We start from the raw sequence: 24,985 nt of genomic DNA, 5'->3' as shown, positions 1-24,985 counted from the left end.
ACCACAATCCCATTCTGAATTTTTGTAATGTATTTTTGTAAAAAGCAGAATACAATGTAATGAAGTGTTAGCTCACAATTACCCTGGGAAGCTTCTCCTCACAGCTGGGTACAAGATGAAGCCTTAGGCCAGAATCCTTTTGCTTTTTATGCCACACAGAAGCAAAATAGCAGTCATGACTAATTGACAAGATATTGGCTGTATGCTAGGCAAACAAGCAGAGGAGTGACCAAGCACATGACTTCGTCAATTTGTGAGAGTGGTCTCCACAATTTATCTTCCATCCATGGTAAAAAGCAATAAGATTCTTGCCTTGAGCTTCTGTTTCCTAACACAAATATAATTTAAATGAGAACTCAAATGTTTCTGCTTAGGCATATTCAGCAGTAGGCCTAACTCTCATAAACCATTTGTCCTTATTTTCGCTTTTGCATTGGGGAAACTAGGAAGGCAAGGCACCTAATTTTACATATCTATGTGCAAAGACCCAGTTCTCTTTAAAAGTAGGCTGACAGGAGTCATGTTGCCTATTCACACCTTGGTCATACTTGAATCTGAGGGACTGAATTCACTAGAAATCCTGAAAATCGGGTAAGTTTACATCTCAAATCTGACAGAAGGTGGCTAGTCTACCTCATCACAGCAGCTTGGGCACATCTTAGACTATCATGCTGATTGGGGGGGGGGCTCTGGGAGTTTAAGGTTCAAAAAAGTACCTCTTCCAAGCTCTGAGAAAACCATGGTAAACCTAAGAGGAGACCTACAGTCATTCAGTTGAGAGCTTGATATGATCTAAATCCCCACAGGAAGCTTACAATAAACAGAAAGAGAAGTAAAGTGGAGTAGAAAATGCAACACCAATGAAAAGTCGACATACAAAAGGAAAAAAGAACAATATGAGCTATATTTGGCAAATGACACAAAGACATTTAACAAGCATTTCAGAAACAAGTAAATAACAAGAAACAGTGGATTAGTTGAGATGTCACATCAGCATCATGGCCTGGTGTTATGTGAAATTATCTGGCTAACTTTGTTCCCTTTAACACTTCTGTTTCCTTCCCCCTGTTCAAGGTAGAGATCCAGTCCAAGTCTTGTGGAAGCAACCAATTTCCTGCTACATGTGTAATAAGCACAGCAGGTGTAAGCATCCAAGCTCACATACCATCAAATTAATATTCAGCATCATGTATTTTTATCTGCTGTTCTTCAGGGATGGACCTGATACGAGACTATCAATAGGAAAGCTAGGGTAGCTAAATAAATAAGTTAATAAATAAATAGAGCCATCCTCCCCAGCATACTTTCCTTTGTGGAGGAGGGCGGCCGAAAATGCAGCAGTGCAACTAATACTCTGCCCCCAACCAGAAAAATTTTGGACTGCTCTGTCAGAGTGACAGAGTGTCAAATGATAAATTGCAGGTAGCTCATCATTAGAAAAGGGAATTCCTTAACTGCATAAAATATCTGATTATCACAGAAGTAGCTCTCCATGCCCTCCTATAATCTACCAATTATCTTCCCTTGTTTTGTGGCTGGTTATTAGGTGGTAAGTACATATTTCAATTTCAAATATTACTATTCAGCCATAAAGGCCTATCTGAATAATATCTCTGGAACAAATTTAAGATAATTGCAAATCATAATTTAATCCAGAATTAAAAGCTTGTTGAAAGAAGGAAGTTGGCAGTAAATAAGAACACCAGTACAGAAGAACATAATTTTATTTTTGGGGGGCATGTTGTACATATGGAATGTTACCACATAGAAGTCCAATGTTGTTTTTTAAAATACTCTTTAAACCACCCAGTTTGTTATAGATGGGTGCTTGTGTACTGTAGTTGTGAGAATGTCAGACTGGTATACATTGAACCTGGATTTGCATCTCCACTCAGCCATGGAAGCTCACTGGGGGATGGCAATAGTTAACCATTTCTTTAACATCTTGTATACCTCAAAATCCTACTAAGGTCACTATAAGCAGAAACAGATTTGATGGCAGATAACAACAATTCTATAGATACTGATTGGCAAACATCGTATCTACAAAAGATTCTGTTCTCTTTCTCTTGGGAAATACAGTATAATGCACTTGCAGTATATCAACTACAGTATAGTAATTAACTGGAGTGTTTCTGCAAATGAATAAAACACCGAAAGCAACATTGTTGCATGTAGAGAATGTGATTTGACAACACCAAGGAGCAGCCTACAGCTTTTCTGTGCTCAAAGAGTTGTGGTATTTGGATATTAGCAAACAAATGTCTGGGAATCTAAGGATTACTTTCTCGCACACTGCAGCTTTCCCAGATAGGGACATTTTTGGTCATTCCACATTTTCACTGCACAACTTTCTTGTACTACACATGCCTTTCTGGGGTTGACCATGATTGGTCCTGAGGGAAAGGAGCAGTCTCAGAACTGCTTTCCATTCACTGGTGTGCCCAGCTTTCAATTTTTTTTCTCTTTTACACCTACATCCTGCTTTTCTTCCATGATGATATACATGGTTCCCTTCATTTTTGTGTGAGATAGGTTTGGCTGAAAATAAATGAGTGGTTTAAAATAACTCAATAAGCTTCATGGGTGGGTGGATATTCGAATCTTGGTTTCCTCAGCTCTGGCCTGACACAGTTTAACCACTACACTGCACTGGCCTACCATATATTTTGGAAGGCAAGGACCTCATGGTGACCTGGTGGTGCTTATTCCAGTGCATCTTGGCCCAAGCAGCAATCTCAGGAGGCTGCAGTGCAGGAGTGAGGGACCACACAATTGGCTCTGGTGACAGTCTCTCCTCTTCCAGAACTATTTCCATCCCAGCTGGTTATTTTAAAAGCTATGTAACTTTAAGACATCATTACCAGATTTGCTTCCTTTCCAGTCCACCGCATATCAACTTCCTCCTCTTACATTCTGCCTTCCAGATTGCAAGCCTGAGGGCAGAGACTTTGTTCTTTATCGCTTTGTAAGGTGTTCAGGGAACCACCAAAGAATGGGTTAGAATGCCTTAGAGCAGTGGTGTCGAACTGTGGCCCTCCAGATGTTCTTGGCCTTCAACTCCCAGAAATCCTGGCCAGCAGAGGTGGTGGTGAAGGCTTCTGGGAGTTGAAGTCCAAGAACATCTGGAGGGCCACAGTTCGACACCACTGCCTTAGATAAATGCATATGTATTGTTCAGATACATTTAGATGCAGAATTATTCCCAGGCCCCACAGGTAGGCTAATTTTTCCAGGACTACTGTCTATAGCTGGGGTTATTCCTGGGGCAAGTGGAGGCTGGTGGGACCAGGGCAACCACTCCCCTTTCCCATAGTAAATTTAAAATCCCTCACGAAAGCAGCTTATTGTGTTATTTTTCTCCGTTTCCTCACAATAAACTCACACCACAAGAAAAGAAAGTCAGAACATGATTAGATCGTAGAACAAGGAGAGGAAAGGGTCAAATACCTACGTGATATCAAATGGCTCTCCATGGGAGATGAATGACGCCAGTGCTATGCTGACAAGCTGATTTTTTTTTCCTGCTTTGTATCATAAAAATGATTCAGCCCCCATAGTGAGACATGTTCAGGCCAGTTTCTACCCCTAGAATCTCTGAAGATGGTACATTATTAACTGCTCCCCTTCAGGGAGCTCTTGGCCTTTTTGAGACCTGTCTGTTGTCACTGATGAAGTCACAAGTACTCCATTGACCTAGGAATCAACTAGGTGACAGTATACTTGTGTGTGTGTGTGTTTGTGTCTGCATCTTCATTCCCAGCATCATCCAACTGCCTACTATGGCGCAACTCCGTCTCTGAGACCTTTATTATGTTCTGGGTCCTCACAAAGACACAAGCTGCATCTGTCTTCCTTCACTATATTTCCCAATCTCTGATTTCAATCTAACTCAATCAATACCCTTTGAACCTCTGATCCCAATCCTTATGTTTGTCCTCTCACTCTACTCTCACTGTCTCACTCCTATCTATCTCACACTCCACCAAAACTTAAATCACACAGCACTCTCTCTCTCCTCCAGACTCCTCCTTTTGTACCCCCCTTCTCTCCTGCTCCCGCCTTCCATCCTCCTTATTGGCTCTCCTGCCAAGGTTCCATTGTGACAGGCAGGTGCTGACTGGGGTACCCACTACACCTATGTTCTCATGAGCTTTGTGAAGACCCTGAAACACCATTAATGGAGTGTCACTGGAATGGCCTTCTTGTTTTACCAGGAAGGTTCTGTTTTTCTGTCTGGTATGCTGGTGTATTAGGTATACAGTACAATCTTCCTGGTGAAAATTCCTGTGTTCTACTAGAAGCATTATGTAAGTTACAGAATAATGAACAATATAAAGTAATGCAAACACAAAGTAAAAAGGAGCAATGGAGGCAAGGAAATGCTAAGATCAGTGTGCTGGTTGTTCAAACAGTACAAGCAGCACACAAACGAGAGATGGACTAATCCTTAAAGTTCAATTTTACACAGCGGACATTACTTCAAATTTATTTCATCCTGTTTCTACAGTCGGGCATGCTTTTTCCTTATCCTGCACATTAAACTTTGAATGTTTTCATGAACATTAATCAAAACACACATATTTTCAGATCCATTTTGTAAATGCATACACTTCTGATGTGTACTTCAGCAAATGTGCACATTTTCAAGTGATTTTTCTCTTAAACAAAGCAGGTTTTGTCCACATTTTCAAAAATATGCGTTTTCAAACATCCAATTTCAAATGTATAAAGTATTGTGAAAACTATTTCAGATGTATATATTTTTATACATTTTTGGCAAACTGTGTCACAAATTTGGAAAAAATACAGTTTCAGGTTTCTGTGCAGAGTGTGATGTACCAATCTGGTAAGATACTACCAAACTATGAATTAAATATTTTCTTCCTTCCTTGACTGAAGCTGGGTAGAATTTTTAACAGTCATAATTTTTAAAGTCTATGAAAAACATTCCAAACAACAGTTGTTTCATTTTGCACTACCTTTTATGGTTTCAAAACACTTTTGAAGTTACTTCAGGTCACAGTAATCCAAATGACAATGAAGGTGTGAATCGTGGAGTCATTACCACCTTCTCCAAGAGGTCATGCAGCTGACACATCAGACGAATCAGGAAAAGATACTTATGGCTACAGCAGCCACCTTACACTCCAGGACATGCCCTGTTGGCAAACCTAGTTATTAAGAGGAAGTGCAATCTATTGAGAACAGGCTGTCCACTTTATCTTGGATTCGTTTGTTTCTTGACCAAGAAAACTTCCAATTGCACCTGAGTTTGTTCACTTATGTCCAGTTCCTCACTGCGTCAAAAGTTGAGGATTTCCATAGCTTCTATGGCATCCATTGGAGAAAAAAGAAACAAGCAGAAAGCTAAGCATTGACATAATCAATGTACCCATAAATAATGCATGAGCAAGTTCTTACAGACACCATATAATAAAAAGATCATAGGAAAGTATTTGTCATTTAGAGCAGTGGCCCCCAACCTTTTCTGAATCACTGACTGTTTGAGGGGGCCAGGCACCCCCACGCTCATGGGCAGGGTGCGCTCACATGCATGCACAGAGGGCAGGGCGTGCTCGCGGAGGGGAGGGGCACCTGTGCATGCAGGTGGGGGGAGTGCGGGGGAGCGGGAGATCTGTCTCTGCGGCCTGGTTCTGCCATGGCCACAGACCGGCACCAGTCCACAGACTGGAGGTTGGGGACCCCTGATTTAGAGTAAACTGCACTGAAAGATTCACAGAGTAATCATTCCACTTGTTCCAAGTGATACGCAAATAAACTGAAGCTATTAAGTTGGTTGAACTATAACCCATGCCTTTTAAAAAAAACGTTTACCCACATGACCCTCTGAACTAAGAGGAAGTGGAGAAAAGCGGAACTGAAGGAGAAGGTACCAAAAATGCAAATAAATGGACAAGAAACCTGGCTATTCTCTACTCTCAACAAGTGCAGTGACACAACACCAGGTTTCTGCTTTTGCATGTTTGTTGCAACTGAACTTCACAGCAATAAGATTTAAGTCTCTGTAGCTTTTAGAGTGTTGGCTGCACTAGTTCCTTAATGTACATGGTGCAGATGCCATAGAAGGGACACATTAAATAGCCACTGATGTAGGTATGGGAAGGAGACAGAGCAGACAAAACCTCAGGAAATAGCATGACAGGAAATAAAGGTCTGATATTTTGGGCATGCCAGTTTTCTCCACAGTGGTTCATCTCTGCAATTAGAGAAAACAATGAATAAAGCAATCTCTTTGGCATGGAACCTATCTCAGACGGAGACAACAGTATGAGCAATGCTCTCTGGAGGGCTTTGAAGCTGCAAAGCAAAAACCCCTCAAAGCATGAAATCAACTTTTAAAAATGAATTTAAATATCTTTCTTTGAAAGAACAGCGATGAAAACATAGCTGTGTATTTTTCTTATGCCCATTGCTCATGTTGTGGGTGAGTCAAAAAGGAAAGAAAGGGGAGGGGAGTAGACAAAATGATTATTGGAGTTGCCCTTTTAAGAGGAGACCGCACAGATTCAACAGGCACAGATAGGAACATGAAGGAACACGAAGACCAGTGCTGTAGCTGCATGTGCAGCAGCTGTTAAAGACAACAAGATCATCAAGGAAAAGGTGAGTCAACTATAATTTTGCACCACAAACACGGCTGATTCAAACTTAGTTTTTATAAGAACTAATTATTTGAAGGCCTCAGGTTAGATGGGTGAATAGGTCAAATCTATTTTTTTAAATAACCATCACCAAAACCAAATTTCCTTTGCAAATGTGAAAAAATTCATGGACTTTAGTGAACTCTCATTTTAAACATCTGAAATAAAATCCACCCCACCCCACCCCCAATTCCTAGCTAATGACAGTCTTTGCTTTTCATGGGTCTTTATTTTAGTGATACAAACCATACATAACATCACAGTGGTACAGTCCTTGTCCAGAAAGATTTCTGCATGTGCCAAGCAAGAAATAAATTCAGAAAATTGTTATATGACTTGGCATTCATGTTGTGCTCTCTACTGAGTGTTTAGCTCAAGCCAGGAAGTACAGCAAACTATTTTTCTTTTTCTTTTCTTATTTTCTTTTCCTTTTTGTTTTGTTTTTGCTTCTAGGTTTTCTCACTGTGCCTACACTCGCTTCTTTCTACTTCTAGAGAAATTGCCTCCCTGGCCTCTATCAATTTGCTCAGTCCAGTTCTGGCTGTGTCTTTTGTCAGGAAATGACCCTTGACTAGCTCTCAAATCCACCCTCAGATATATAGAATAAAAAGGAATGATAAAAGAAGATTAAATGAATCTAATTACCAATTACACCAGAAGGATAGGGATGTACAAGCTTTTTTTATTTTTTTTATAAACATTGTATTAGTTTTTCAATCTATCTACATTGTTTTGTGCTTGTCAAACATCGTGTTACATGTTTTGCTTACAATTATTTGTTTTTTACATCTCAGTGTTTTCCCGGTTCCCCCCCCCCCCCAAATTCCAAACATCTTTCAAACATTCAAACCATTCATATACAAATTTTAGTATATAATATGACTACTATCATAATATTACTCTCATATTATATAAAATTCTCAAGGTGTTCTAATAACATTCTTATTGAAAGTGGTTCCAGATCCATGACCCAGCTTTATATCTAGTTTAGTTTACCTAAAATAAAAAACTACCATATTACATCTTTACCCTGATTAGGGCTCCCTTATTTCAATTTAGTTCTCCTTTTTAATATACAGAATATACCCTTTTACAGTTCCAGATGGAAGCTTGCTTTATTTATTTATTTATTTATTTATTTATTTATTTATTTATTTATTTATTTATTTATTTATTTATTTATTTATTTATTTATTTATTTATTTAGCTTATATGCCGCCCACTCTACCCAAAGGTCTCTGGGCGGCTTACAACAATTAAAATAACTTTGCAGTCATCAGCAGTGTACACCCATTCATGCTGATCAAAAGACATTTTGATCAGCTCCTAAATGCAGTGAATCCCAAGTATATTTTACCTGAGGACTGCCAAAAAAGGGTAGCATGAGGACAACATTGAAATGTGACATGAAGACATCATTCCAAAGAAGCATTATGGAAAGCAATGACTGGGGAAAGAATGATCTGCAGGATGCCACAGAAAGGAACAAGATCAATATGGAGATATTTAAATTTGTTGGACAACTGAACAAGGCTCTAGGAACTCACACAGATCATGCATCTCAGATTGCTCCATATGTAGTTAATAAAGAAATGGCCAGGATGAGCCCAAGTCACCTTTTAGAATAATGCAATAATAAAGACAGATCTATGGAAACAATACATAATCAGATCTGTGTAGGTTTAATTGATTGACTTGCCCTTCCTGTGTTCTTTTAATTGCTTTTTAAAAAATGGAAAAAAAATCAAGACTTTCCTCCCTTCTAATTACAAGGGACTTCTTTCTTAAAACAAATCAAAACAATTTTTTCCTGAACAATTTTCTACAGCAGAAGAACAACTCTGAAGGAGTGAGAAAATGCTTTGTGACATCACACTGAAATAGCCAATCAGTTCTATCCTTATCATTTTTCAGCAGGATACAAGAGGAACGTACAGTATTTTCCTTGCGCTCATTTGGTAAGAGAAGACTGGGATTTGAACAAATCATTTTAGACACCTTGCACAATAGACTTCATTGCACGAATCATGTTTGTCTGGGGAAAAAGGAGATGATGCTTGCCTATTAAAAATTTTGATGGATTCCAGGTTGGAGGAGGCGTTGCACACAATTATGATGACCCCAAGGAGAAATTATTGAGTATCTGCCCAGATGACCTGCACTCTGCCCAAAGAAACAGGGCTGTGCTTGCATCAAAGAATGAGATGCAGTTTCACCAGTGGGCAAAGAGGTCACCAGTGAATTCAGGATATGAAGAAAGCAAAGCATACAAACAAGTTTTACAACGTGTTTTGTGTCTTTTTCTTGATTTTCTGCATTTCAGAAGTTCTGGACTTCACATAAACATATGTTCTATTCACCATTCAAGCTCACCTGCCTAGATTCGTCCACATTCACAGGCATGTCTGGGCACGTACAATTCCTGCAAAATAAAATTAAGATGAGAAGTAAGATTCTTGTAAAGGTCAGTATTTCCTAAGAGACACACAAAAGCGCAACCATTCTGAAAGCAAGCAGCATATGAACCTCACAGAGGTCTGTGCACTAAGGCTGCCTTTGGGGATGAGTTGGAACACATCAAGAAGAGATCCAACCGGTGACAGCAACCGGTGCAAAAGTGCCCCTGTTGCAATTGGTGGATGGCTGAGCTAAAGATGCCACTATAAGGACTTTGACACTAACACTGTGTATTATCCTGGCAGGCAGAGCCAATGTGTCTAATATATTTTCGTGCCAGGCCAAAGTGGACCCCTCAAGGCTCACATTCTCCAAAATAGCCACTTATTATACCAGTTTCAAACAATCCCCTCCCTCCCCTCAATATTCGGTGTGGGGAGAAAACTTTTCTTTATTTAAACAAAAACCAAAAACCCAGCGGTCTTTTTCTGTCAAATATTAATCTTGTATAAACTAACCAGCATGAAAATAAAAATGAGATGCGGTCAAGGTTGTGTTCCAGAGCAATTCTGCCTGAAACATTTTGTACTCTGTTTTTAAGCACTCTGAATTTACTTTGTCAAAGCTGGCAACAGTTTGGAACGTACACAAAGAAAACAGATTTCATTATTAATGATGTAATTAATATAAGTACAATGTTAATCAAAGTAAGAGATGGTCAGTCTTTGGGTGAAGGTTCCAACAGAAAATATCTTAAAGTGCCAGGGTTTCAAGTAGCCCCTTCACTGACGCAGGCTGCAACTATTCCATACGGTCATATTTATAGTTACTTTGGCCAATCTATCACCTGGTAGCCCACCTTCTGATGACATGCCTCATTGTACTTAGCTGGTCTAATCCTTGGACAGTCTGCCGCATGCAATCTGCCATCAGGGCTGCACCCAAAGCCTTATCACCTTGGTATAATCTGCCACAGTATGTGTTCCACTGGCATTGCCTTCAAGAGCTCAGGGTCACCGCCATACCCCTGGGGCATAAAGAACAAGAACTGAACTTCGTAGGAGGTTCAGTAGAAAATGCAGAGAGAAGGAAAGATAGTGAACCAAGGATAGGACAGAGCATCAACTGTCTCTATGCTGACTAAAGAAAAGAGAAAAATCAGATGACCTCTAATGTATATCCTTGAGAAAAAGAAACAGTAATGTTGTATTACTGATGGGAGCCACAGCAAGTTATATGGAGAACATAAGGCTTTAGTAGAAAGAAGACAAACTCCCTTTGCTATGCTCTGTTATAGGTGGCACTGAGACAAAGAGATCTAGAAGTTCTATGCACAGGAAGACAGAATGCAGATTACGTTTGTTGTATATAATGTTAACGAAGCAGCTAAAACCAGGTACACTAAAATGCTCAATAGGCAAAAACGTGTGGGGAAATGAACGGTTCTGTTAGAACTTTATGGGAGGAAAAGAATCATCAATGCGATGGAGAAGGAGCAGAAGGACAGAAGCAGATGGGAGAGAAGGAACTGTGAGAAGATAATACTAATAGGCTGTGAAGAATGGGGATAAAGAGAAATCTTTGGATATGTCTGTGAAAGAGGGCAGCCTAGAAGAGGGTTCTGGAGTAACGAGACTAGTTTGTACAAGGGAAAGTGCTAATAGCAAAGTAGAACAATTACTTAGGTTTCTGCCATATAATGGCTCAAAATATTTTCCCTGAATCAGAAAAGGGACAAAATGATAGCACATGGAACAAATTAAATTCATGACATCATCAACAGCTACTAAGAACAATATTTTATTTTGAAAATGAAGACTGCTGTGAGTCTGACATTTTTCCATACTTATCGTCAAATCTGCATATACCATAACAGACTGCCCTTAGCCCAGAAGCAATTATTGCTACTGTTCTGAACACTCACTCCCCAACTTTATGAAAACAATAGCACACAAGCACTTAAAAGATAAAAGATCATGACCAGTGTTGTGACGGTGGTGGTTGTGTTGTGGGATTTCCAAATGTACAATTAGCATTGCACAAGTGATTGCACAAGTAGTTCTGCAATTAGTTGTGCAAGCAATTGGGAAAGAGACCCTTTGTAAAACAGTTCAAACACTTACAAAGCATTAGTAGCATGTGCAGAAATGTCCAACAGGAGACTGGCTTTTAGAAAACAAGGATGTACATGAGAACATATAGGGTTCTTTCTGTGGAAAATGTTATAATGGAAATAGTAATACAGTGGTGCCTCACTTAGCGATGTTAATTCGTTCCGAAAAAATCGCTGCCAAGCGATTTCATCACTAAGCGAAACGCGGTTTCCCATTGAAATGCATACAAAACCGGATAATCCGTTCCAATAGGGATTTGCCATCCTTAAGCGAAAATCACCATAGGAAACATCGCTAAGGGAAACACGGTTCCCCAATTGAAATGCATTGAAACCTATTCAATGCATCTCAATGGGGGGAAAAATACAACAACAAATTAAAAAAGAGTCAGAACAAAGTCAAATTTGGTTAACAAAAGGTTTATTAAGTGCACTTTATGATTTCAAACATTTTAAACAGTAAACTTTAACTTTATAACTAACAGAAAAACATTTAAAAAACAGCAAACATGAGGCTGTTTAAACCATCGTTAAGCGAAACAGGGGACCCAAAATTTAATCACTATGCGAAGCATGATCCCAACCATCGCTAAGTGAAAATCGCCCATAGGGACCATCGCTAAACGAAGCGCACAAACACTCCGAAAAAGTTGTCGCTAAGCGATTTCATCGCTAAACGGAGCACCCGTTAAGCGAGGCACCACTGTAATAGACAATAATAGAGTTAGCAGGGATAAGACCAGGCAAGTGGATACACTGCTGGAGGACAAGATGATTGTTTGCTGACAAAGACACCGGGTCTGTGCAAAATAAATGTCCAAAGGACAAAGTACTGTGTGCAGAGAAGAAACAGTAAACAAGTGTTTGAACTAGTAAGTTTCCAGGAGTAACTAATATACAACAATCAACAAGAATTGGGAGAAAACAGTTGTAGAAGACATGATCTGGAAAGGATGAGAAAGGAACTTCAAGTGGAGAATCCTGAAAATACAAAAATCTATATAAAAGCAGGACTGCAGCCTTATTGTAGACACACTCACCAAAACATCAAGCATGCCCTTCTCCCCCGTGCTTCCTTGTTGGCCTGGCCAGCTAGAAGTAGGGGATGGAAATACGGATGGTAAGTATGTATGTGTGTGAATGGATGTATTGATATGATTTACTGAGTATTCAGATTTAATTTAGATAGCATAAGAAATCCACTTGGTCTCTGTGGCTTTCTTTCTCTGACTCCATATGCAGCTGTTCAGACCTTTAAGACATTTGTAACAAAAATACACTACAGTTTTGCTCATACGACCAATGTGTTTTCACATGGAAACAACTATATGTTGAAAGATTTGTCCACATGACTAATGTTGCTTTTGCAAAGTCCAGAGCTGCACATACAAAGTATATGCATGCACAATATAGCGTATATACATGTAGGATCAGCTCTAACTCTCCCCCCTCTGCAATTCTTTCAGTAAATGTGACACCTACATTTGAAGTGGGTGTCATGTGAACAGGCAGCACCCCCAGTGTTTCAGACTATATGTGCTAATTTCACAAGAGCATCCATGTCTCCAGTAATTATAAGGTATGAAAGGCAACCACAACAAATATTATTAACACACTTTCTGAAATTTGACCTTGAATTTGATCCAAGCAGGAGTATTTGAATCTTGCTGCAAACTTTCTCCCTCCCCTGAAATCTGAGATGTTGTGATTGCCTACGTTGTTTAAACATCAGCAATATTTCCAGGGACATTGTATTTCTTAAACTAATGGCAGTGTTGTCTGTTTATAAAATGCTACAAAATGTTTATGTCATCAGTTTAGGAGAGTTACTATTTTGAGCTACAATGCCAAGAATGCTTAGAAATTCTGGAAGTTGTTCAAAAAGTAATTTCTCGTGGTCTAATTGTACTTTACATGCTAGTCTGAAGAGACAGTTGCTACAGTGATAATTAGGGTTGATGGCCCTCTATTTCCCCACCTCTAAGAAAATACAAACATTAATCTGAGTGGATTTCACCAAATGCTGATGGTGAACATACTGAATTCATTTCATTGGGATGTGCATGGTGGTCTCATGTACAGACTTCCATATAAATGAATGGAAGACAGATACTGGTAGTGCTTGGTGGACTTTGTTGTTCCTTACGAGCAAAGTGTCCATGACTTGAAGGTTTTGCATTAGAAACTTCCAAATATCTATTTATGCTGCAAAAAGCAACTGTAGGTGACAATCTGGGCCTGCAGTGCAGTACTGTAATAAGCAGTAAGGTTCTTTCCTCACCCACGCTCAGTAACAGCTGGGACAGATTTGAATCTGGTTTTTGGCATGGGAGCAAAGACCTAGTCCTCCCATTAGTCCTATATACAATATCCTAATCTAAAATCCCCCACAGATGCTTTCCATTTTAAAAAGGTGGGGGTGATGGGCATTCCAATTGCAGAATTCATCATCATGCGTACAACCTTCTGTAATAATTTTAGAACCACTGTTGCCTTTGTCTGCTTTCCAGGAGACAATTAATACTAGCTCATTTTGAGCCATGAGAGCTGCTTCACAGATTACACAGCAATCATGTCTGCCATGGCTACACTGATGTTTATTGCAGACACATTTGAATAATGTGTACATTTCTAAACAGAGACATACTGGAACTTGCAATTTGCCAGGGAACCAATGCTCACTACATGCTTGAAGGCACTGTTCTTCTTTTCATACTTTGCTCATTTATGAAATGCAATAATTTTGCTCAAATGCCATAGTTGGAGCAAACAGAACTGCCATGGAAATCCAAGGTGGTCATCACACAAAAACGTAATGATATTCATCCCTATTAATGTAAAAATCAAAATATCCCTTTATGAATGAGTTATGCACCCCTTCTCTTCCCTTCCAAATATTAACCTTTGAATTAATACATAGTTTTGTTTTTAGTGTAGCACAACTCTTTAAAATACTATGGAGATGTACTATTAGACAAGGGACTATTAGGTAAAATTCTGAAGACACTGGAAATCTTCATTTTCTTTTTGAAGATTTTTTGGGTTAGGAAACCAATTGTTCTATGGTGTTCCTGAAGGTCCAGCCTTTGTACCTCATTTATTAGCAAATTAATATTACATTTAAGTTAAAATTAAAGATAGTTTTTGCACTCACAATTCATTGTTCTGCTAGATAAAGAGTGGATAAAGCTATAGAGAAAAAATATATCCAACAACAAAATGCAGCTATATATCTCTCTCTGTCAACCAAATGAGGTTGCATTTTTAATATGGGATTGTTTGCAGCAGTTTGATTACTCCTCCAATTTTTCTGCAATGGCTAAAGCAGTCTAAAAACCTATAAAAGGGTAGTAAATCTCTTAAAAAGACTGGCAAAAGGCCATCACTGAGCAGGAGAGCACATGCTTTGAATATAAAACACCTTAAGTTCAACTTTTTAGTATTTAGTAGTTCTTGCTCCTGCAGAATTCTAGGAATAGCACCATCTTAATATAATCTATGAGGATGTAGTAGTAGGACTGTTATTCCATTACATTTTGCTTTAGTACACACTAATGATGCACCAACCCTTAATGTTGGATGAAACCAATCTAGTCCATGTAGCTGTTGTGAGAGATTATATATAAACATTGTTTAGATCACTGGTTCTTAACCTTGGGTTACTCAGGAGTTTTGGACTGCAACTCCCAGAAGCCTTCACCACCAACTGGGAGTTGCAGTTCAAAATCATCCGATTAACAAAGGTTAAGAACCACTGGTTTAGATCACTACCACAGTATAATTCCCTGTTACTTTCTAAAAAGTTGCAACAGATGTGGAGCCAGAGTGCTTTTCTAGTGTAAACAACTTTTTAAGAAATTTTGTACAAACCAACTTATACAATCACTGGAGTACAAATGTCAAAGCTTTATTAGAATTATTGATCAGAGCTTTCTGCTTTCTACTTCAAAATGTGTTCAGCTGAGGGAAGTGTTTCTTTGCCTAAACCACTTGAAAGCCCAAATCTCTCTTATTGAACACAAAGATATAAAAGCTGACCTCTACAATGCTGTCTCTGTTTGTGAATATTTAATATGGCCCACCCCACTCCAGGGTGTTTCAGTCGTTTTTCTTCTCAATACCCGCCATACCTTGTGCGGATGGTGGGAGTTGTAGTCCAGCACACCTCAACAGCCCTGCATTGAGTATGGCTGATTTACTATATGGAACCCTTTCTTAAAATGAGCTACTGTTTTCCAGGAAGGGACAGCTGGGTTCTGAAGTGGTTTCTCTGGCAGTTAGCCACTCTCATGCTAGTTTCCAGCAATTATATTACTACAGGGATTACTGCTTTCCTTACACCTGTGGTTTACAGACTACCTACTTAATCAACAGTGGAAATACATTATGTGGTCAGGGATGTCTTCTGCTCATTGAGCTGTGTTTACTGGAATTTAGAGAGCCATGACCAAATCAGAGACCAAACCATATTTGATACAATAAATAAAACATCAGATCGCAACAAGCAGGCAACTAAAAGATGAAAAAAGGGACAAACAGAATGGAATGGGCAATATTTCTTGCCATGTCCTTTTATCCTTTGGATACTGGCATGGTTCTAGACAGAGGTCTTGAGGGTGGGTGGCCCCTCATTGGTGGTTTGGGAAACTCCCTCTCTTTTGGGGGGTGACTCTCACTGCATGGAGTGGGGTCCGCAGCTTGGGGATACATCTGGACCCGGCACTTACCATGGAAACCCAGGTGGCATCCGTGGCCCGCTCTGCCTATTTTCACCTGTGGCGGATTGCCCAGCTGCGACCCTACCTGATGGGGGGGTCCCTCACCACTCCTGTCCATGTGCTCGTAATCTCGAGATTAAACCACTGTAATGCACTCTACTTTGAGATTGATGCAGAAGCTCCAAATGGTGCAGAATGCGGTGGCCAGACTCCTTAGTGGGGTGAAAAAATACCAGCATATCTCTCCTACTCCAGCTGCCTTGCATTGGCTACCCATTTGTTTCCGCATTGACTTCAAAGTGTTAATGATGACGTATAAAGCCCTAAACGGTTTGGGACCTCGATATTTGGCAGATCGCCTTCTCCCACATAGATCTACCTGAATTACTCAGCACAGCCAAGAGGGACGGTTGAGGGGCCTAACGCCGAGAGAGGTCTGGAAAGAAAGAACAAGAAACCAGGCCTTCTCGGTAGTGGCCCCTCGACTATGGAACACCCTTCCAACACAGATGCACCTGACACCCTCACTGGGTGTTTTTAAGAGCCATTTAAAGACTTGGCTTTTTAGGCAGGCCTTCCCTCCTGTCAATTCTTGAAATCTATCTTTTTGTTTTCTATTATTCCCATCTTGAATATTCCATCTTATTGATTCAATTGTTTAATGTTATGATGTCTTTATGTTTTTTATGATATTTTATGATATTTGTAAGCCACCCCGAGTAGATGCTGTCTAGGGGGATGGGGTAGAAATCGAATGAATGAATGAATGAATGAATGAATGAATGAATGAATGAATGAATGAATGAATGAATGAATGAATGAATGAATTCTAGATCAAAGGGGATGGAGACTATGGAACCCTCCAGATGTCATTCATCTACAATTCCTATCATCCCTCATTATTAGTAGTGGTGTCAGCTAGGGCTGATGGGACTTGTTCAATAAAGCAAGCGTATATAATAATTTTACACAGCATGCACTCACAATCTCTTTCTCAAAGCATATGAGTACCATCACATATGCAGAACAGCCCCTGTATCTTGGCTGCTCTGTGGACTTTAGTAGCTCTGGTCTCTTGAGTGTAGAAAGATGGCTTCCTCTTCCACCAAACTCAGGGGCTTCCGAAACCTCCTAACAGAATTCAGCAAACATCGCTGAGCCTAAACAAATGAGTAATTCTCCCAAAACCTTGTATTCTGGGAACAGTTATTCAAGGCATACACAACCTAAGAATCAGACTTTGATTATGTTTGTCAATATTCTTTGACAAAGAGATTTGGACTATACATACTTTCAGTTTCAGGAAACAGACAAAGATACACAGCACGGTTGTAAACAGGATGGCTGTCTGCAGCTGAGCAAGTGGCTGCTTATACTCCTTTTTACTGACATCATTTGCTTTGTAATAGGAATGCAACAGTGGTTTTATTGGGGGGCAGTTGGTTTTGTGAGCAACAGTTCTGGAGCACAGTTTTTAAACATATCTAGAAATGTAACCTCTTTGTTTTGACTGAAGCATATATTTACACAATCAATGTTAATACACATAAAAGTCACCTTTTATTACTACTTAGGTAAAGGTAAACGTTCCCCTTGAGAGCGGCTAACTGCCACAGAAACCACTTCAGGAACCAAGCTGTCCCTTCCTGGAAAATACTGTAGTAGCTCATTTTAAGAAAAGGTTCCATACAGTAAATCAGTCATATTATTTATTAAGTATTAGTAAAGGAGAGATTCATTTTTACCACATCCATGGCCTCAAGGAGACAATCATACAACTGAAAACTACTAGATTCCAATCATTCATGTAAAATTCAGTTTGAGAAGTGCTTTTAGAAGTTCACAAAACCAGTCTCTGACCTCAAGTGGAAGATTAAACTAGGATGATTTGTGTGACACCTCTCCTAAATACAGCTGTCTGAGGAATTTCCAAAGAGAGTTGTTATACTGCCCTAGCCTTGTGGCATTGTGGAAACTGACATGGCACTGTGGAAACAAAGAAGCTTAGTAGGGGGTAAAAGTGATTTTTGTTGTATCTTGATACTGTGATGTGAACCTTTGTTTATTATCCCAGATTAAATTAGTCAGTCTGCCATCCTGTGTACATTTTTCATGAAGTAAATAAGACCATATTTATTTGAGACACTTTTCTTGTTGCTGTATCATCTTGCTTTCTTGAAAGTTATTTTGTAGTTCTTATTATGCTTTTAAACTACTGAAATCATTTGAATTCAGTGCTTCTTTCAATGTTGTTGCTGCGTGCTGTCAATTTGTCTCCAACCTATGGTGACCCTATGGATGAGTGATCTTCAAATATTTCTGGTCCTCAGCTCAGCTCAACTCAAACCCAAACACCAAGTCAATCCACCACACATTTGGTCTTCCTCTTTTCCTGCTGCATTCCACCTTTCCCAGCAAATAATCATCTTTCCTAGAGAACCCCATCTTCTTGTGATGTGCCCAAAGTAGGAAAAACCTGAGTTTCAACATTTTTACCTCCAGGGACAGTGCAGGTTTGATTTGATCTTGGACCCACTTGTTTGTCTTTCTGGCAATCCAGGGTATCCTCAAAGCTCTCCTCCAGCACAACATTTCAAACTAAACCTACCTGTTTAGTACACAATACAATGCAGTCCCTTAATTCTTTTAAATACAGTGCCAGTGTCCAGACAGTGATATAGATGAATTTGGAGGGGAAAGATATAACACTTTCCATGTCCCTGATTATTCTATTAAAATTCAATAAAACTAAGGAAGGGCCTTTGAAACGGGTATAAGCATTAATAGGTTTGCATACAACTACAGTAGTCTTCTTGGAGGTATGGGGCGAGTATGCAAAAATGTGCTGTGGGCACAACAGCACTAACAATGTTTCATAAAGGAAAACATTGCTAAAGTTGCTTTAAGGATACTGTATTCCTTTGCATTTATGAGATTGGCATTTTGTCTTGTTTCTGCAAAAAAAATCAGCTTAATGTATTGAAATTAATACACTGTTTTGAAATTCTATTTTGCTTATGCTTTTATTTGACTATTATTTGTAAGCCACTTCGTGAGAGCACAGTTCTGCAATCCGCAGTGAACCACTTTCATTGTTCCTGCCCCACTGGAAGATTCTGCCATCAAGCCCATTCTGTCTACATCAACATAGCTCAGAAGAAGAAACTGTCTCAAGGAAGTCCTCAGTGGCCTTCTGAGTGTCACTGCACCTTCTGAATGCATACTGTGAGCATCAACCAGTTGAGAGTGGGGATGTGCCAACTTTTCACAAAATTCAAGACATCACTCAGCATTCGCTGCTTCAATTATAGGCAAGCTCTTCTTAATATTTTCACTGAGATCCATCAGCTATTTCTCACTCTCAGTCATGAATCATGACTAAGCACCAGGGTCCATGGGAAACACAGATGTGGCTGTTCTTTTGTTGACATTCTCCTGACACACAGTGCCCATAGATATGAGAAAAGCAAAGAGAGCAGATGGGCCAAGGATGACTAGAGCACCTGTTCCCAGGCTTTCAAGGTCTGAACCAATTTCCCTAGTTGTCTTTCTTTGAGCACTAAGTCTTCTATGACATCTGCTATTCCATTTCTTAGATGCAAAGCAAATTTGAAATTAATTGCTACTGTGTGTCTTCATACAATAACATCTACAGGAGATATAAAGCAAGACACAGTATTCCAAGCATCCAAGGCTTCAACTATGCATAACTAGCACAGTCCACATACTCAGAGCTTGGAAAGATTACATGATGGATAAGAGCCATGATGGCTGGAGCATTTTGAGAATTTCAGTCCACAAAGTATCTTTGTTGAGATACAAATATGCTGTTAGTTTATTCTTAATCCATCCAATGATTAAGTCAGGTTGTTTTCAATATCAGGATATAATCCTAGAGCAGCGGTTCCCAACCTTGGGTCCTTAGATGTTTTTGGACTAAAACTCCCAGAAACCTTTACCACTAGTTCTGCTGGCCAAGATTTCTCAGAGTTGTAGTCCAAGAACAGCTGAGGACCCACGGTTTAGAACCACTGTCCTAGAGCATAAGAGTGCCTCAGTGCATATACAGAGTTAATTCTCTATAACACAGTTATCAAAACAAGCTATTTTTTGAAGAAACAGCTATGTATGTCTGTGCAAGCACATAAGACAAAAACAAAACAAAGCTTTAAAAAAAAACATTGTGACTCCTTAAAGACTGGTATATTCAAATGTGAGCTTCCATGGAACAAATCTACTTCCTCAGACACCTGAGTCCACATCCATGTCTCAGCAAGGAAAACATGATGAGGAAAGTTGACTCGATCCACAAAAGCTCACACTGAAATGTAAGTCGAACAGACCAGATGGAACAAATCAAATCAAATCAATCAAATCAAATCAAATCAAATAAAACAAACAAACAAATAAAGTGCCACAGTGTATTTTATGTATTTATTTATTATTTTTACCCCCTTTTTCTTGTCCAAAACCAGCAACATTCACACCACAGGGCTGTGCGTGAGGATTCAACTTGAGGCCCTGCAGCTGTTTTTAGAGGTTAAACATCCCACATACACCATTCCTCATGTGTGGAGTAAGGGAATATCTGAGTGTTGTTGCAACTTCATAATACAAATTCCCCAACTGCACTTTCTGCTCATGACAGGCATCATCACATCACTGGCAACAATGGGTTAAAACAGGAGCCTTTAGAGCTACAGGATTCATTTGTCTTGTCCGCAGTGCACTTGATGACAGATATTTGGACCAGCTGTCCCTAAGGACTGTCAATAATTTCATCAAGGTCCTTAGTCAACCCTGGTTTTAAATTTCTGTGTCAAGCAGCAGAAGCGTTGGCATGTCTTTGCAGAGAAGCCAGTCCTAGAAGGGGTGGAAATGTTTAAAGGGTAGTTGCTATGGTGATCTATCCAAAACTTAGAATCACCCACTGGTTATCTCTAATAAACCCAAAACATATAGGTACCATGGAGTCAAGAGGATAGTTTTCAGCTGCATAGCCGAGTCAATGCTCTTTTCTCTCTTTTATTCCTGTCTCTTGTAAGATGGGAGCGTCATTTTAACTCACAGTTTTCTTGTTGATGCAAAGTCAGAACAGACTCCAGGCTGCTGAATTTCCCATAACTGTGTATTGACCGTGCCTAGCCATTTATAGGGCAATTGATTGTGGCATTAAAACTTGCAAATAAAAATTCCCAGCCACAAAAGAAATCAGAAAGGGTCGTGGGCAATTTGATCACGATGTACTTTCAACCATCCAGCTACTGTTAGAAAGCCCCCAAGTCTGTTTATAGAACATTAGTGAGATTCAGATATGAGCTACTAACAGTATCATTTTAGAGGTAACTAATTTTAAAATTATGCACAGAATGCAAAGTGGCTCAACTCAAGGACAGAGTCAGTCTGACTCCATTCTCTCTTGCAATCCCTATGTCTTTGCCATTTTACCACAGTTACAATGAGGCCTCTAATATATTAACCATTTACCCTCCACCTGCCCTGAAAATAAGAAACACCTTGGTCTGTTAAGATCTCCTTCCCTCTTAGATAGTATTTGTCAGCAATCCCCCATCTCCAAGGAGATACAGGGGTGCTGGAGAATGGAGAGATTCCAAAGTTTAGTCAGTCCCTTAGGAGCTAAGATGAGCCCAAGACTCTCAGCTAGGCCCTGACTAACATTTCTTCCTCAAATCCACCTCCTTTATTAAGAAAAGCAACACACACAGACAAATCCATGAGTTTACACTCAGGCTAATCTGGGCTCTATATATGGTAGCAAATACACATGGCCAAATCAGAAAGACTAGTCTGTTCAAGAAACCAATGCATGCAATTCTAAATCATTACTGTTTTATTTAAAAATGGATGGTTCAGAAAAGAATTCAGATTATTGCAAAGTAATTCAGTTAAGAACATTTTCATAACAAGGCAGACGGATCACCCCCACCACTCCAGCTGGAAAAATAATTAAAAGCATTCTAAACTAGAATGATGCATAAGCGTAGTAATTCTTACGATCCTGTGACTCCATAGTCCATGTTCCACCAGGAAAAGTTAGATTCCAGTTGTAATCCAAAAGTTATAATCCATTTTAGGAAAAAGCACATGTCTGTCCTTTCTCAGTCCAACTCCATCTTTTTCCAACTCCTTACCAACCTCCTTCTTCTTCCCAGAATTCTTCATAAGGAACACCCCCCTCCTGGGTCTTGTTGTCCTGCCTAACTTTCTCATGGGAGCTTGAGAGTTGTTATCATATTTTGTGGCAGAATTATTTTGACTACGAAAGTCTCTGCTCTCTACTCATCTTAGCAACGAGATAACCAGAGAGCGAAGCTTCTCTGAAACAGCATGAAAAACTTTCCTACTACCGAGCAGACTTTAAATCAAGATGGATGCTGTCAAGACAATATTATGAATACAAAACCCATTCTGGCATCTCATAAAAACACAAATCATCACAGTATTTACCCAGTTAAAATATGGGAAAGACAGGACACTGCATGCAGCAAAGGTTTTTAGATTTTCTCATGGTGAACCTTATAGGACATGGTGGCACTGCGGGTTACAGACGCCTCTGTGCTGCAAGGTCAGAAGATCAGCAGTTGTAAAATCAAATCCACGTGACAGAGTGAGCTCCTGTCGCTTGTCCCAGTTTCTGCCAACCTAGCAGTTTGAGAGCATGCAAATGCAAGTAGAAAAATAGGTACCACCATGGTGGGAAGGTAACAGTGTTCCGTGTCTAAGTCGCAATGGCCATGTGACCCACGGTAACTGTCTACGGACAAATGCTGGCTCTACGGCTTGGAAACGGGGATGAGCACCGCGCCCTAGAATTGGACACAACTGGACTGAATGTCAAGGGGAACCTTTACCTTTACCATGGTGAACTTCCCTATGGGACTAGAAAAAAAATTGCATGCAAAGCAAAGCAAAGCAAAGCGTGCTGCTTATATACCGCCCCATAGCGCTTCAAGCACTCTCTGGGTGGTTTACAATTTAATTATGCAGGCTACACATTGCCCCCCCCAGCAAGCTGGGTACTCATTTTACCGACCTCGGAAGGATAGAAGGCTGAGTCAACCTTGAGCCGGCTACCTGGGATTTGAACCCCAGGTCGTGAGCATAGTTTTAGCTGCAGTACAGCGATGAACACATGCAATCACCCCACATTGTTACAACTCTTGGTTCTTTTAGTCTAAAAGTACAAACTGGCAACAATTCTGTGCTGAGGCCACTACCACACAAAATATAGCTTCTGTCACAACAATCATTGGTATCATCAGTGCAAAAGTAGATAGAGTTGAAAGGGACCCTGCGGATCATCAAGTCCTGCCCTTGTCCAGGAGACACACTGGGGAATCAAACTTCCAATCTCTGGCTCCTCAGTCAGATACCTAAACCACAAAGCTATCCAACAGTTTGTCTGGTCAACATAACTTTAGTAATTTGGGTAATTAATATTCTACAAAACTGAAGTTTCCTGGGTGATGTTACCCATCCTCTGTTTTAGGATGTTACTAGGGAACTCCACTATTGCACATTTATTTCCAGCCTGCCCTAGCACTTTGTTTATTGTTTCTGTGCTGTTCTGGGAAGCTGGTGGAGCTAGAGGCCTCGAGAAAGCAAGGAGGAACAAAACGTTCCCAACAGACACATAAACTACTAATTTTTAAGAAATCTGAAGTCATTATGTCCTTAGCTCTATTGAATTAACAGAAGATTCACTGTATAAGAGCATGCAAATCACAAGAAATCCAGGCACAGATAGCTGCCTACCTCCACCAAAGTGGTCCCATTCAAAGGATGTATGGAATTATTGACTTGAAATTCTGGCTAAAAAAAGAAAAGAAATCCCCTGTCATACCCAGGTGGACCCTTAGCAGCAACAGCTGTTTTGTCTGTTGGATGCATGCTTTTGTAATGTTCAAATCAGTCAGCTGAGATTCAATCACAGAACAAGGAGTCCCAGGAAAAGGTTTCGTTCATCCCAGAAATCAAGCGACTGAAACTTGTTCTACCGCAACTCAAGCACACTCTAACTGTCCTCAAAACCAGCTTCTCAGTGCGACAATAGAATCTAATGCTAGGTATATCCTCCACTTAACTCCAACACCAGCATATCCCAAGATGAGCACATCCAACACCTAACTAGATTCTTTGCTGCTCCTCTTTGTCAGTTTCAGGGTCTCAGGAAAGATGTTACTTCACCACCTGCCTCTCTAAGTTGAACTTCCGCAACTGCAGTTTATTCTGCAGGTCTCATTCCTTAGCTTGCCATATCCCTGCTTTTTAAGGGATGTCAACTGACAATGTGATTCATTCTGCCCATAAATGACACCAAGACAGCCACCCACTTGTGAATTCTTGACCAGAAATCTGTACAGTATGAATTCTGCAGTCATCACCCTCCATGAAGTGCTGAAATTCTGAGCAAAACATAAATGAAGACCTCCCTTTATTCATCAGAAAGAGGTAGATATATTCATTCTGACATGTTTCTTTTCCATACCCCCAATAGTGTTTGCAGCCTGCATTTTTAAACTCAGCTATAAGAAGCGGTCCTGGCACAGACACCTACCAGAACATATTTTTTTTCAGACCTATCCACAGAATATTGGTGCACAGCCCGGTGAAGACTGGTTTAGGTTGAATGCTAAGCTACTCATTCAATTTTTAGTGGTCCAGTGAGGCTATCACCTACCCTTACGTTTGTCTTTTTCTTTTGTTACCACTTAACATTCATCCCCTTTACATCTTACAAGGGCAAACCAGTGTTGTTCAAATTTGAGTTTTCTCCATTTTTATGGCTCATAAAACCATGCCACTATTAGTTTATATCACCCTTCCTTGTCCTTAACTGATGAAACAAAACTCTGCATTTCCATCTCTTCTTGCTCTAGTCCTGCTATTAGAGAACTTACAGGGGAAATCTGTCAGTCTACTGCTAAAGGAAATGTACAAACAGCTCTTTCTGCTCTGGGAAGATAAAAATTGGTATCCTGTACATGCCTAAGCTTTATCTATATTTTAAGCTAATTTTACCACTGCATTTAAGCACAATATACTTTGTGCATATCATGTCTCTGCCACAG

At 39.9% G+C, this 24,985-nt stretch overlaps 1 protein-coding gene and 1 long non-coding RNA gene across 12 annotated transcripts in view; one reads left to right on the top strand and one right to left on the bottom strand.

Moving 5' to 3' along the window:
• TMEM229B (transmembrane protein 229B) overlaps nt 1-24,985 on the bottom strand; it is a 73,637-nt gene that overhangs the window by 6,851 nt on the left and 41,801 nt on the right. For 2 of the 11 annotated variants that reach the window (XR_012082519.2, XM_072986140.2), the window contains exons 2-3: nt 12,216-12,267; nt 9,039-9,087 (exon numbers count right to left, since the gene is read on the bottom strand). The exons of 1 other annotated variant lie outside the window; for it this stretch is intronic. Coding sequence is in view for 6 of the 10 variants with exons in the window: in XM_072986140.2 (XP_072842241.2) it covers nt 9,039-9,087; nt 12,216-12,267 (101 nt within the window). In the remaining 4 variants the exon portion in view is untranslated. 8 more of the 11 variants (XM_072986146.2, XM_072986147.2, XM_072986148.2 and 5 more) reach the window with 8 other exon arrangements.
• Nucleotides 12,154-24,884, top strand: LOC144588187 (uncharacterized). The gene is made up of 2 exons (XR_013543581.1): nt 12,154-12,295; nt 18,939-24,884. It is a non-coding gene; the product is annotated as an uncharacterized LOC144588187 (long non-coding RNA).

The sequence above is a fragment of the Pogona vitticeps genome, chromosome 1, assembly GCF_051106095.1.
Source record: "Pogona vitticeps strain Pit_001003342236 chromosome 1, PviZW2.1, whole genome shotgun sequence".
Classification (NCBI taxonomy): domain Eukaryota; kingdom Metazoa; phylum Chordata; class Lepidosauria; order Squamata; family Agamidae; genus Pogona; species Pogona vitticeps.
Note: the sequence above shows the minus strand (reverse complement) of the source record. Positions and strands in the feature narration are given on the sequence as shown.